This window comes from Oenanthe melanoleuca, chromosome 4 (assembly GCF_029582105.1).
Source record: "Oenanthe melanoleuca isolate GR-GAL-2019-014 chromosome 4, OMel1.0, whole genome shotgun sequence".
NCBI classification, from domain to species: Eukaryota; Metazoa; Chordata; class Aves; order Passeriformes; family Muscicapidae; genus Oenanthe; species Oenanthe melanoleuca.
In genome coordinates this window covers 64,973,896-64,989,498 of record NC_079337.1, presented here as the reverse complement: position 1 = coordinate 64,989,498, position 15,603 = coordinate 64,973,896, and the positions used below count along the sequence as shown (strand labels likewise).

Sequence of the window (15,603 nt, the reverse complement as noted above, 5' to 3'; positions counted from 1 at the left end):
TAACATTTCAGATTCCTGGAAGAATCAATCTGCCAGGCTATAAATATGTGAGTGGCTTGCTAGGTAGGATGGCTCCCAGTTGAGAACACAAAGCCAAAGGAGTAAAGAGAGAAGGAAATGAGGTGGCTGAACAATAAGGTACATTTTAGACTTGACATGAGTGGGAGAAGATATGCTTTTCTTTGTTCATAAATGAAAAGGAAATACTATTTTTATTTGCCTTGCACTGATGGAACAAAAATTAGTCTTTTCTAATTTCTTCAGTATCCTCTGCTTCTGGTTTGCCTACACTTAATTACATTAACATCTTTTAATGAAAGCAGGCTGTCATCCAAAAAGTAAAAATGGCCATTGAGTATCATAATTTGCACTATTTTAAAAAGAGATCCTGTGGGAATATCTTCTCTCAAATATGTTACTCTTGAAAGTCTGAATAAAAGTCCAGAACTGGATGTGTGCATGTGCATGAACACATAATAACTCACACACCCCAGCATACATGTACCCATTATCTAACCAATGCCTCTAATGTTTTTCTTCAGATGGTTTGCACAAAAGATTCTCAAGGTAGACTTGATGCCTCCAAAGGTCTTGAATGGCTACATGTCTTTATAAGTTTATTTTATTTCCCTTAGTACTGGTAAAGAAATAACATGGCCTTAGATGCAATAGCAAGATTGTTCCTTTGGGCTCAAAACACCTGTAGGTGCTTGGGAACATGGTTCAGTGGTGGACTTGGCAGTGTTAGTTAATGGTTGGACTGGATGATCTTAGAGCTCTTTTCCTCAATCATTCAGTGCTTCTCTGGACACAGATTTGAGTACAGGTGGTTTTGGAGATATCCATTCCTCCAACACCATCCCCATTTATGCTGTGCCCTCAGAAACCACAGTTACTCCTTTCATGTGGCACTTTCCAACAAACCTGTAGGAGCTGGAGGAAGGACCTCACAAACCAGGGAGCCCAGGGGAGCAAAGCAGCATCTCTGCTCCCATCCCACCAGGGAAAAGAGACAAGTGCTGGAGTAAATGGGAATACAGACCCAACAATTCCTTCTTCCCCTTCTTTCCCCCCTTTAACTGCAGTGGCTGCAGGGCTGCTTGTTCTCAGGGTTCTCCTTTCTCCTCTGCCTCTTAAAGCACAATTCTGGTTAATATAAAACACCTCAGCACAGTCTCCAAGCTGGTGCTGCCCTTTGTAATCCATCTGCTGTGGTGCCTTTTTCCCCCCTGCTAATATTGGCTGGCCCAACTACAAAGGTCAATGAGCAAAGAGAGGAGCTTTCCTCACCTCAGGCAGGAGAGCTCATGCATTAAAACCCAGAGCACTGGGGTTCAGTGTCTGCTGTCTGGCACTTCAGCCACAAGCACATCAGAACACCTGAACTTCTTCCTCTGCAGAGATGGCTTTAAATAATGATGTATTCCTGCCTTCAAAGTCTCAAGGCCAAAGTCTATTCCTCTTCAATTCGGTGTCAAGGATTCTATTGATTTAAAGGGATTGCTTTTCAGCCATCAAACTGGAAATATATGCCTTTACTGGCAGGAAGAAATATAGGGTAGGATAGAAACAGGAAGGGGAAGGATCCAGGATTTCAGCCATTCAGTAATGTGTGCTGGATCCACCTTTGTTATTTGAATGTCAGAGAAATATTGTTTATTCCTTAAAGTGCAAACTCCCTCAAGGTGAAGCCCAAGAATGTCTAAAATTATTATTTCTCTTGACTGTGGGAAGCTTCTTCCCATTTCATTTTTTCAATAATAAAGAAGTTGTAGTATTCAACTTACAAGGCACAAATTTATTGGTTGTGTTCTAAAACCTTGTCTAAGTGTTTTAAACAGAGAGAATAAACCAGAGGTGGAATTAAATAGAGATGGAATAAAAAAATAGATTCAAGTGATACTTTTGAATACATACACAAAAATTCTGTGTGTGCTTAAATGTATAAAAGAATTTTAACCCTGAGTTCAGTGAGATTGCTTGATTCAATAAATTAATGTGAAAATGATTTTGCAGAATCAGATTCTCAGTCTGAACTCTGTGAGGCAAGGACTTGTCCTCACACTCCTTGTCTGTGTAAAGGCTAACGGTATTTGAGTATTATATAAATAATAATTCACCACAAAGATTAACTGACTCCCATTAAGGATCCCACTTGCAACAGGCAGCTGACATTTGGTAGTGGTGAATTGAAAACACTTGAGATAAAATCAATTTGCTACTTGTAAAACTTTAAATTCTATTGCCCCTCAGAAAGCACCACCAAATTCTTGCAATGTGGTCAACTATGTGGATGAGGTTTGCTCATGGAGGGGATTTCCATAAAGACTGGTTTTGGTCAGTAATGTAATTTATTAATTACCTCTGATTTCAGTATACTTTGTTTGTCTAAGTGTGCATTGCATATTTGGTGACAATGCTGAGGTGGAAGCAAAAGGAAGGATGGAAACAAAATAATGGAGCAGGTTAAAAAACTTTAACTCCTAGAGATTAAGGAATAGGAAGACCAATTTCCTAACTGTGCTGAAGAGCTCCTTCCTTTTTCTTATAATTCTTTATACTCCAAGATTGAAGGTCTGGAGAAGTTGATCAGTCTGAGTTCAAAAGCATTTGGAATATTTTGCTTTGTGCTTATCTTAGTCACAAGCCAGTTGATAAATCACAAATTTAGAGACAACCCTAAAATTTGATGTGGAAGTTGGTATGACAGAAAAAAAAATGCATTGTGATTCTCTCAGGGCATCATTTTGTCTCTGGGTCAGTGTTTGAGCCACTCTCCAACCTTACAGTGACAGTTCTGCTTTGCACAGAGAAAAAAGGTTTCTTCATTTAAAGTGTCCTAAATTTAGCCCAAGTTAAGACTAAATTATGTTGAAACAGCAAAAACAAGAAGTGCTGAGTGACATATTGCTAAAATATTTTGGTGACACAGAACATGGATAATTTTATACAGACAATAATGTCCACAGCTTGAGGATTTCATGCTGAGGAGCATTGGGCTACAATCCCACAGGGACAATTTTATAGAGGAGTTCATCTTTCTCATTGTCAAGGCGCTATTCTATTTAATGAAATTTCTTTTCCTATTATAATTCACATTATTTGTTCCTAATTCAATTATTTCTTGTAAATATTTACTTCCTATTCAGCTTGACTGAATGTGGACATCATCCGTTCTCTCCCTTGAGTCTTCTAGTCCAACGTGCAGACACCTGAACCACAAAACATCTCCTCAAATTAACTCAGTAGCACAATACAGGTGCTGAGAGGCCTAAAGATAGACCCAAACTGATCATGTGTGATTACAGGCAATGCTCTGACACAAACCTTTCAAGTGTTGTACCAAGCTGGAAATAGGAGGGTAATTAGGCTCTTTCTTTAGCATGAGCACATTTCTGCAGTGCTGGAGTAATTGCAGCCCTGCTGTGACAAGCACAAACTTTCTCCAAAGGCAGAAAAAGGCTTTGGAAATTGTAGCCATTCAAGAGATCACTGGGTCTCTATTTCTGTTGAAATTTTTAGGAATATAAGCAAATATAAGTTTTAGGCAAGCTTGCAAAAATTAATATAGTCTCTGAGATTTGCAAATATTGCTCAGATTTATTTCCCCATCAGGGTTTTTTACAATCAGTTATATAGTGATAAGACTTACAGTTTCCACAACAATTATGGCATGCTAAGAACCACTAGGAAGTTTCTCCCAGAAAGTTACAAAGGTATAAAACCAATCCCAGAGTCTCTGAAATTCATGAGATTCAGCCAGACTGAAGTATTTCTACACTTCCATGGGTTTGGACAACACTGGTTGGCTTCATCTCACACAACTTTAGGGAGCTAAATATTAGAAATAAAAGCTGCTCATTCAGAGATTGCTCAGATGCCAAGATGTCTATTCCTACAAGAGCATTGGTTACTGAGAGATTTAAGAATTCTTTGCCCAGAGAGCTTGTGGACACTCCATCCCTGGAAGAGTTCCAGGCCAGGCTGGATGGGGCTCTGAGCAACCTGGGATAGTGAAAGTTGTCCCTGCCCATGGCAGGGGTAGGAATCAAATGATCTTTAAGTTCCCTCCAACACAAACCATTCTGTGATTCTATGATTTTAACTTTCTATATTTAGTAAAAAAATACCCCACAAATAAAAGCCCACAGGGTATGTCCTAAAACTCCACTGGTCAATACTGAAGAAAGTGTTTCAGTGTCCTAAATGAAAGAAAAAAGGGGCAAAGTGTAACACATTTAAACTCTACTGTTTGCAAATGTCACAGGTAAAACTGAAGAATCCAGGTGTGTCTTAAAATCACATCTCTAGAGTTAATAACCTGAATTTAATTCTTAAGACACTTGCTTTGATAAAAGAAAGGCAATGGAAGCATAGTGATCTGAATTTTTTCAAAAATTAGGACTCCATATATTTACTAAATGATTCAAGGCCCTGAAAATAAGCAAATGTGGCCTGTGTGTACATATTAGTATAATTTTATGCTCCATTTCCAACATGGATATTACAATAATATTTCACACAAATTATAGGTCAATTTTCACAGAGATGCTGCCCTAAAGGTGCATGAAATTGCATTAGGAGGGGAAATTCACATCATACTTGGCAATCACAATTGAACAGAAAAGTAATGTTTTAGTAACATCACAGCTTTGAAAGTGATGGTGGGTTTCATGATGTAAAACTAATGTTCCACCAGAATGCACCAGCTGTAATTAAAATGGTTTGCATTGTTCCTCACTCTGTGAAACCTGCTATGAATGACAACACAGGCACCTGCCTTACCAGGGCTTATGCAGTTTTGTTATATTCTAATTTTCCATGCCAAAACACTTCTTCCTAGGCTATTCCCCATGACCTCGTAGCTTTTCTCATTATAGAAACTTGAAGATAATTGCAGTTCATTCCTTTCTTGAGGTTTGGCTGTTGTAGCTGGGAAAAAAAAAAAAAAAAAAAAAAAAAAAAAAAAAAAAAAGAGAGAGAGAGAAACAAAGACTAAAACAGGCCAAATTCCCAGATTGCTGGCCCATGGAAGATACAGTCAGTCCTTCCAAAGCCCAAACCCACCTGGCCAGAATCCCTGAGCTCCATGCTTCTTATCCTCTGACTCCAGGATTCCAGATGGGCTTAATTAGTGAGAAACATTAGTCCCAAGGACTGAGATAGAATTAAGAGCAAATGAGTTCTGGCTCAATTTCTTGGATTTTTTTAACCCAGAACACATATTTCTGGGCAGCTGATCTACACTGACACTTTTTTCTTTTGTCAAGAAAATTTTCCTCCACAGTTTGTTATTGTTTGGTAGATGCCATAAAGAGCAGCTAGCACCTGATTCTTTCCCTGTAGTAGATTTATCCTTACATTTGTCTTTTTACTATGTTCCAACTGATCTCCAAAGGCCTGTTTAATTAAGGTCTATATAATTAACAGGTCCAGGGAATGAAGAAGGGGTAATTCCTGGGCTTTGTGGCTCAATAGTTGATAGAATTTTTATCACTCACTTTTCTATGTGACTCAGTTTATCTAATAAAAATCTAATCTTTAAAAAAACATAACTCCTTGCATTCCTCAGAGGGCAATTTGAACATAATTCAGCTGCTACAATAGAAAAAGAGCAATTATACTCACCTACATGGTCTCAGTGAAATGAGAGGTGTGATTTTGTTCAAAAAGTAATTGCCTGATGTAAATGGACTTCCCAGTGAATGCCACCCACACCCCCAATTCTGTGTTTCAGAAAGCTGCTGGTATGCAAAGCACAGGAAGTCTGACTAAGAGATTTCATGTCCCCAGATAACATCCACATGAACACAGTTAACCATTATTTAAATACTCTCAGCCAGAACTTGGATTTTCAGATGGCACCATCTTCCCCTTCTATCCCAAGTATGCTAATATTAAAAATTTAGAGAATAGATAACTAATAAAATTGATATCAGTTTCAAGAGTGTGATTTATGCTCACCTGTATAGTCTTATCTCAACTGAAATCAATTTTTAATACACTGTGCAGGTCAGCTCTGAATTGCCATTACCAGACTGACTTCTGTGAGATGTTGTGGACAGAAGAGGCTCTCCTTGGAATGGGATAATCTTTCCATTGCTGTTAGACTGTTGCTTTGGCTCCCTAGGAAGAAATTATGTGAAAAAATTTTCTTCAGGTCTCTTTAAGAGGTTAATTTTTTTTTCTTCAGACATGGAAAATGATAGTTTTCTACTAAATGCTATGTACATGATTGGTAAAAGAACACGAATGAAGGAATTCATGCATCAATATTTGAAGTCTCATTAACATCTTCCCTCCTTCAGAAAAGAGGTGCAACTTTACACAGCAAAATGTGCAACAGTCAGATGGAACACTACAAAAAAGTGTTATGTGCATTTTGTGTCACTGGGTTTGGAGAAATCCTCGGAATGCTGAAATAAAAGTCTTTTTCTTTCTCATTAATTTTATCAAAGGAGTCCCACTATGTTTCAAAATAGTCTTTATGCTCAATGCTTTCCAAAACAATGCCCTATTCCTCTACTCTATAAATTAAAAAAAAACACAAATAGATTATTTCTTTGTTTCTCTTCTTATTTAAAGAACATCTTATAGACTATGAGAGCTACTTCACACAGGAAAAATTCCCATGCTTCTAACTAAGACAAGCATAAAGCAAACCCTTCATTACATGTTCTTCAATATGATTCACTTTGATTTTTCATTTATGAGGGAACAGAACACAGCTTGGCAGGTCATCTATTCCTTCATCTGCACCATGGCTCAATCACATTTACTTTTTTTTTTTTTTTTTTTTTTGACAGATTTTTACAGACATTTTGTTTGTCATAACTCAATTAATAACTTACTGGCAGATTCCACAGCCTGGGAGCTTCTGTCAGACCTGCTTCTTCACACCTAATGAAGATGCTAGGAAAACTTCTGGGCAATATTGCTGTCCTAGGAGCTGAATGCCCTGAATCAAAGAAGAGGAGAACCTGCTCCTGGCTGGATCCACAGGACAGCCTGGAATCACCTTTTTTGTATGGATCTGCATTTTGTCTCACAGCAGAAGTTGTTGTTGATCCCCTGTGGGCTGCAAAATGGGAATTTGGACCTCACAACAAGGGTTGAGTTGTTCATGCTGATGGATAAATAAGAGAACTCTTCAATCTCACTTGTGGCACATTTAAGAAGTGGAGCCTGTTACCTGTTTTCTCTGATCATGGTCACTGCATCAACAATGTATTATTGTCTTTTTTTATTTGCCCAGAGAAGTTGTGGCTGTCCCATCCCTGGAGGTGTTCAAGGCCAGGTTGGATGGGGCTTGGAGCAACATGAATTAGTGGGGAAGAAATGAGATAATCTTAAAAGTTCTCTTCCAACCCAGGCCATTCTGTGATTCTATGATGCACTTCTCAGTAAGGTTTTTTTTAAAATGCCTTTCTTCATATGTGATTTCTTAAGATTTCATAAGATTTCTTCATATGTGTCTCTGAACTTTTATCCTTAGATTGACAACCTTTTCTTTTTTTTTCATTTTCCTCACCTTTATATATCTATATCTATCTAACCTTCATCTATCTATATCATCTATATCTATATATATATCTATATCATCTATATATCTATATCTATATCTATCTATCTACATCTATATATCTCTATCTATCTATATTCTAACATTTATGTAGATGATGTTCTCAGATATTCATAGAAAGACACTGATACAGATTTCTAACAGACAAAGCATAACACCATGCCTGGAAAATTAATCATAGGCTTGAATTATCTAAAATCAAGAGCTGGTTTAAGTAAACTGGGGGAAACACAGACTTGAAAAAGAGGCTTCTTAGAAGCATAGAATGGTTTGTGTTGGAAGGGACCTTGGAGATCATCCAACTCCAGCTGTATATAGAAATTAACTGATGATTTCTTCCTGTTAGTGTTTGCTAGTAGTTTAGAACCACAGAATCAGGGAATGGCTCCTGGCACAGAACAGGACAACCCCAAGAACCCCACCATTTGCATGAGAGCCTTGTCCAAACGCTTCTTGAACTCTCCTAGGTTGGTGCTGTGACCTCTGCCCTGGGGAGCCCAGGTTCCAGTGCCCAACCACCCTCTGGGTGAAGAACTTTTTCCTAATATCCACTCTAAACCAGCACAAGCAGTTCTCCTGTATGGCAATTTCCTGTTCTTCACCAAACTTGGGGCTCACATTGGCACTGATTTCACAATCTGAACTGCATTGCACTCAACACTACAGGAATACTGTGCTTGACAAATGATGAACTTAAACTTCACAACGATGCTATTTTGGGCCTGACCAGAGCAGCAGGTATTGAAAAACTGTCTGCTGTGATTTGTTTCAGGAGATATCCTGCCCAGTATTCCAAAACCTGCACTGTGACTTTTATTGTAGAATTTGTCCAGATGTTTATATCCCTTCAGACAGGCAACTTGCTCCTCATGTAGTGTAAGGATATAACATAAATGTTCCACTCCGTACTCATCATGAAAATATAGATGTGCCAGCAGATGTAACCTCCTAACTCAATCTGCAAGTGCTGAGCTTTATTATTCTTTAGAATGGATGAAATTATACATTAATCCACTTAGAGAAAAAAAATAGATGCTTCATGGACATGACTTCAAGTGGGGCAGTTGAGCCCCAGCTCAGCTGCATTATGATGCTGTCCCAGCTGTATTAGGATGCCAGTGGCAAAAGTTCCTTTGCCCATCAGGACAAGAGAAGAAATGTAGTGATCTTTCAGCCTCCAGTCCTTCAGGCATGGATTATTCTGCTCACTGTTCAAGTATAGACTAATATGTGAAACAGGTATTCACTGATTATGTGCTTTATTTGGGGTATTCCCTTATTCCCTGTGTATGGACAATATCACCTGAAAGTTCTCATGAAGTTAGGAAGTCAATAAAACAGAAGCTGGCAATATTATGACACTACGAAGCAGAATTCTGTTCTCATGCTGAACTGAAGGAAAATCTCAACCAGCACTTAACTGTTTGTTATTAGTGGCTTATTTTGACAGTTATAATCCAATTTTGTGCAGCAGAAGTCACTGCATTTTAAATGTTCCATAAAAATGCTAAAATTCTTGCCTTGTCAAAAGGAAAAAAATTCTTAAATTTTGCTCCTTTATTAAAGTTTAGGCAGAGCAGACCCACAGCCTTTCCCGTGAGGCACACTGTCACAGATCAGGGTGGCCAGCAGGACCTGTCCTTCCCAAGCCCATGCTCAAAGGAGGCTTGTCCTGTGCGGGCTGCGTGATGGCACTTGAGATGATCCGCTCCACGGGGAAGCTGCTGCCTACTCTAGCACTACAAAGCTGTCTGTGCTGCTTTCATGCACTGCAAAGAACATCTCAGTGTAGCTGTGCTCCTTGGAGGGGCTGCTCACCAGGAACTTGCAGGAGCGGGAGCAGGGCAGCATCGTCAGGCGCCGGCGCGGCCACTGCGGCAAACGCAGCCAGGCTGAGTGCAGCAGGCTCTGCACCCAGCTGGAGATGTACTCCACGTTTAGGAAGAAGCCTGTGCAGAGGGTTTCGAGGACAGGTGAGCCGTGGTCCTGCAGCATCTCGTTGCCCCGGCGATGGACAAAGCACAGGGAATATCCCATCTCCTGCTCCATGGAGCACGTGCACTGCAGCACCACGCGGATGTCAGAGCGCCTCTCCGGGTGCTGCCTCACCGTGTCCTGCTCCAGGACGAACGAGTGGCCGGGGGGTGGCCGCAGGAACACGAGCAGCTGGTAGAAGATTCTATTCTCAAAGGTGCCCCAGAACTCATGGCTGCTGTCCATTCCTCTGTCTGGGTAAATGGCTGGCATGAAAGTCCTCCTGGAAAACTCTCGGCTGATATACAGGAGGTCACGCACCAGCTGCTTCAGATTCCTGCAGGGCTCAGGCAGCTCCTGCACTGGTATTTGGCTGTGTTCAGCCAAAAGCCTGGCACCTTCGCGTGCCCTGTTGAAGTCCTGCCCCCCCTTGTTATCCTTGCTGATGAAGGCAAGCTTCCTTTGCCAGGCCAGCCAGCAGGCCTCGGCGAGCATGGCCGCAGTGGCCCAAACCAGCCAGTTGTTAAACACATAATGGACAAGGGCTCCTTCCAGGGACCTGATCTGCTCCACCTCCTGCCACAGCTGTGTCATCTGCTGGCGAAGGAAGTGGTTGCGCTGCTGCATGCGCTGTGCCGCGGCCGGGTCGGCCTGCGGGTCGTGCGTCAGCCTGGGCAGGGCAGCCAGCGCAGCCATGAGGAACCCGACGGCCGCAGCCATGGCCCGGCACGGCTGGGAAAGGGCCTGCAGGGACGGGGAGCATTGGCAGGGGCAGCAGGACGGGAGCTGCCTGGTGCTGGCTGCCACTGTGACCCGCTCTCTGCGATGTCACAGCCACCACAGCCACGTCACGAGGTTGACGAGCCCCAGACTCCATCTCTGCCCCTGCTCAGCGGGCTCTGGGCATCACAGCACTGGATGCCAGCAGGAGCTCCCTGGGGGTCCCGTGGCAAAGCAGACAAACCCCAGTGCCACCACAGAGAGCCCTGAGCTCCTCTGAGCCATCCCCTGTGACAGAGCCCTGCCTGCCCCTGAGGGGATCAGATCTTTTCTTTGTCTTGCTCCCAGGCATTTGCCCCAACCCTCACCCAGCCCAATCGTGGAACAGAGCAAAGGGCTGAAAACATCAGATAAAAAAGATTTCACTGACAGAATCAGATGGGAGCCTTGAGATCGTGCTAAACTTTGATTAAGTTGAGCCTGGGCTTATGGAGGATAAAATGTAATGTGTGTTTCTGCAATATCTAATAAATATCAACAATCAGCAGAGACACTGACTTGCCTGTTATCTTTATTACTACGGGCAAGTTTCCTAGATAAAGGACTTTGTGCAAGAGATAAGACAATGTATTAGTGATGCTGTGGGATGTGGAGATGTGATGTCCAGCTCTGCCTTGAGCTCAAAGGCTGAAGTTCAGCTGGCACCTGAAGAGGTCAGTGGCACACCCTGCCTGTGCTGAGGGGACAGAGCAGGCACACACAAATTATTAATTTGGTGAATATGGATTGTTCTGGCCAGGTGTACAACAAAGCTTACAGATAAATGTCAGAGGGTTCTGTGGTCCCACAGAGATGGGATTAGTAGCAGTTTCTATTTTTGCTGATTGTTTTTGGCCAGAAAGAAATAGCTCACACAGACAGACACATGCAGGTGACTGTGAATGTATCAGCCTGGAGATAACAATATTCACAGTATGTAGAGACAGAGGATGTGACCTGAGTAAAATCAGTTCTGTGATTTACAGCTGAAAGGTTCTTCAGATACAAAATCTGGGGTGGGAGCTGGGCTCTGCTCCCTGTCAGTCAGCAATAGGATGACAGGACAGAGCCTTAAGCTGCAGCACAGGACATTCAGTTTGGATATCAGAAGGAATTTCACACTGGGATGGCCTGTCCAGAGAGGCAGTGGAGTCACCATTTGTGGAGAGATTTAAGGAAAGGCTGGATGTGGCATTCAGTGCCATGGTGGTGCTGGGTCATAGGTTGTGTTCAATTATCTCAGAGGTCTTTTCCAACCTGATTGCTTCTGGGATTCTGAGGGGATGATTGGAGTTACAGCATTTATATTAAGTGGAGACTTAGGGCATTCCCTGTCCAGTTTCCCCCACTGAAGGATCTCTGAGAGCTGTTTCATTGTTTAACCCCTTAGACACAAAAACCTTACCATGATGGTGTTTCTAGCAGGTGGTATTATGTGTCCTGCAGCTCTCAGACTTGGCACCATTAAAAATCCCCCCCTTTCTTTCTTATTTTAATGCTTAATGCAGCTAAGCCTTTTCCCCAGTAGACTCAACAAAATGCAAAACTCATTCCCTTTTTTATTTCTATTTGGTAGACATATATGGATATACAAGTATATTGGTATTCATGAAACTGAATTTTATCTGTTCTTCCACCACACCCCTGTCTCTCCTCTTTCCTCCCTGTATCCATATTTATTGCATTAACTTTATCAGTCAACCTGGAATTTTATTGTGCCACCAAAGGAAGACTATTTCATCAGTAGAAGGATGCAGCAATCCTCCTTCAGGTTTTTTCCCCATTAAGAAAAAACATTTCCCTGGTAAATGCTTCCTTTTGGAGTGTTTCCAACAAAGGTGTTTCAAGAAGCCTGATTTTCAGCTGTTGAGTTGAGCACACAGTGTCAACACCAGTATTGATATTTACTGGGACATTTTATAGCTTCTGCAGGAAGGGGTTTGTATGTGTCTATTCAAAAAGATGTCATTTAACATATTTTTTTTAACATCTCAATAGAACTGTATTTATCCTTCTAGACTTGATATTAAGGTAACTGGCCAGTGGATCAAACTCATTTATGAAATATATAAACATGAAGAAGCAATTTGCTCACAGAAAATGTGTGTAAGCAGATATAAGGGTAAGCAAGAGGAAACACCCTCTGCTCTGCCTGAAGCCCTCTGCTGCCATACTCCTTTCCATTTTAAAGCAATATAAATTAGAATTAGGGATGCAGCAGCATCTGGTTAGCTGTCATGAAAGTCAGCATTGACCCAAACTTAGAATGTGGGAGACATGTCCCAGAGTTAGACACCCCAGTGTGGCAATAAATGAATAAATGATTTTCCAGACAGTTGCAATTTTTGCAAGTTCTTTTGCCTTTAGCCTTAATTCACTAATGCTTTATAATTTTGAAACTGCCCTAACTATTATGGATTGGAAACATGTTTTCTCAAGTACACAAGCATTGTTGGTGGAAAATAAAATGCAGGCTAACCCTCAGTTAATTCATAAAAAAGAATCAGGAAAAATAAAGATACATTGCAAAGCCTGGGGAGAGCATCCTGTAAGAGAGATAAAAAGAGAGATCCCTAAAGGGTTTAAAAGAATGAATAAAAACAGAATGTTTCTGTTGCTGCCACAACATGATATGAATGGTGATTTCTTCATGCTCTCCCTCATCTCTCCAGAACAGAGCATCTTGTTGGCTTGTTTTTGGGGTAACTCTGCTCTTCTGCTGATTTTAGCCTTATATAAACCTGGTTTCACAAAACCCTGTCAAGACTTTGTCTTGCATTCCTCCCCTTCAGTTTCGTGTAAGGATTCATCTGTACAAGTTCACCATAAAAGCTTTTATTTAACAGAATAGCTCCTACCCCACTGCACTTTTTTCAAGCAGCAGCTGTGCAAGCCTGGCCTCATAATTTTATTTAGTTATCTTTATTTTGATGTGAAACATTAACTTAAATAACTCTGTTGGATATTTTTGTGCATCCCAAGGCAACTATATGCAAAAAAACCCAGAATTTAACACTACATCCGTTTCTTCCCCTTTCCTGGATTCTAAACTCAGACTTTTCCATTTTAATCTGCCTCAGGATATTTTATTACTGTATTTGTTCATGTCTAGGCCACAACTTTTTCTAAGATATTTAATCACATTTATGCTAATAAATGTGCCAAACAAATGTTTGTTCTTTGGATGGTAGATGTCTAGGATGGATGAAACAAAGCTTCCTGATGGAAACTACCTTCATGGAATTTGAACATTCAAATTCAAGCTGGTTTTAAAATGTATTCTTAGATACAACTTTAATCTATCTATCTATCTATCTATCTATCTATCTATCTATCTATCTATCTGTCTATCTATCTATCTATCTACCTATCCACACACAAACACAAACATTTTATTTGCTGTGACATCCTTTCCCTTCAAATTTCTCTTTTCTGATTAAAAAAAAATTATTTTGCTGCCGGTGCCAGTACTTGAGGTGTTTTCTTCTCCTTCCTAAGAGAAGTTGATTTGCTTTTAAATCTCATATTACATTCATGGCTGGAGTTTAACATAACTTCTAAAGATTGTCTAAGAAATCTGCGTCCAAACAAAACAAAAAATCAGTTTGTGTAATTGTGGACAACATATTCTGGCACAGCCACAGCAAGGAAAGAAAATTTACTAGTAAATAACATTTTTGCTCAATATCTTCCTTACAGGTTGTGAACAGCAACTCTCACAGCATTGATCAGTAGACTCTGAATTAATTCTCTTAGAGGAACACTTGTGCTGTCCATGGTCATGAAGGAATGGACACGAACAGGCCCATTGGGGATGCAGGGAAAAGGGAAACTTTCCCCTTGGAACAGCACAGAAATTTGGAGGATGCTCTATTCCTATCAATTATAGATTCTTAAAATGTTTATATTCTTTCCTGTTTTCTGTTCACAGATGTAGAGAGCCATTACTTTTCTCTTTCTCTGTGTGTACAATTGTCTCCAGAATATGTGTCTTTTAACTTTCAGCTTTCCAGAGGAGCTTAATTATGTCTGAAAACTTTTTACATTTGTGTGTTTGGCACCCCCAACTCTCTCCAGACTCTGCTTTCTCCACCACAGACACACAGTAATTGCATAATATTGATGTTATTCTGCTGTTTTTCAATTCTAATTTTGTGCTGTCATATTTCAAAATACCAATTTGTTTCTTAACATCTACAGTGTATATGGAATAAGACTGTACTGTTAGCCAAGCTGTCCAAACTGATTTGCTCCTTTTCAGGCAATTTTGGTGTTTTAATTTAGTTCCTTACAGTGGATACAAACTTTCTTTTTTTTTTTTTTTTTTTTTTTAATTTACAGTCTCCCTATTTATCACATCCCTTCTGCCCATTAAATTCTTCCTGGGTTTTTGTAATTGAATCATTAATAGTATCCCTGTTGGATCATGACAGCTTTCCTTGTTGTAGTTGTCATTGTCATTGTATCAGAGTTGACACAGAGTGTGGCTGAGAGTGACCCTGCTCTGAAATTAAAATTAAATGGAGCTGCCTGCTGGATAGATAGTTTACTTGAGAATATATATGTTCAAAATAACTAGTGCTAAATCATGATGAATGAGAATGGAAAATAGAAAATCTTCCAAAAGGACATAGGTTGCTTTAACTGTGAATAATGCAAAAAAAGCCATGTGGAGACATAGAAATAGAGTGAAATAAGTGATATTAGCAATGCTGTTATTAATAATTCAAACTGTTAGTCATAAGAACTGGTTATGCAGGATGGCACCATGAAGTGCCATGTTGTACAGGCAGAAATGTTGCCCTGAAGAAATTCTAGTCTGGGTTTAATGATAATCTGTTGCCAAAGTTAAGTACTGCAGCACACAGAACAAGGTTGCTTTGTGAAAAAAAAATTGTCAATGAAAAAAAAAAAAGCTGAAAGGAAGATATAGGAGATTGGAAACTGCCTGAGAGAAAGATGGGAGAAGAAGTGAATGCCAAATGAAGGGAGTCCCAAGAGCTGGAAAGAGAACTAGGGACTGAAGTCCTGTTCTGGGACTATGTCTTGATATCCTTCCTAGCACAAGAAAGAGTATATGGGAGGAAAATTTGTCCTTGATTTGAGTTATATTATAATATATTTGATGGTCAAAAATATATTTTTCTGCATGCCTGGACTCTGTTTTTCCTGGGAGGAAACATCTTTCCCTTCACATAGAGGAAAAATACGCAGAAGCAAGCAGAAAGCTGCAAAATACTGCAAAAAAAAAAAATACAGAAGCAACACAGCTCCAAGAAGGATAACTA

At 40.3% G+C, this 15,603-nt stretch overlaps 1 protein-coding gene across 1 annotated transcript; it reads right to left on the bottom strand.

Moving 5' to 3' along the window:
* Nucleotides 1-5,936: 5,936 nt before the first annotated feature.
* On the bottom strand, nt 5,937-10,820 carry LOC130252373 (inositol 1,4,5-trisphosphate receptor-interacting protein-like 1). The gene is made up of 2 exons (XM_056489859.1): nt 9,401-10,820; nt 5,937-6,126 (listed from the first exon to the last, which is right to left on the bottom strand). The coding sequence occupies exons 1-2, from the start codon at nt 10,274-10,276 to the stop codon at nt 6,106-6,108; spliced, it is 897 nt and encodes a 298-aa protein (XP_056345834.1). The 5' UTR covers nt 10,277-10,820; the 3' UTR covers nt 5,937-6,105.
* Between the last annotated feature and the right edge of the window lie 4,783 nt (nt 10,821-15,603).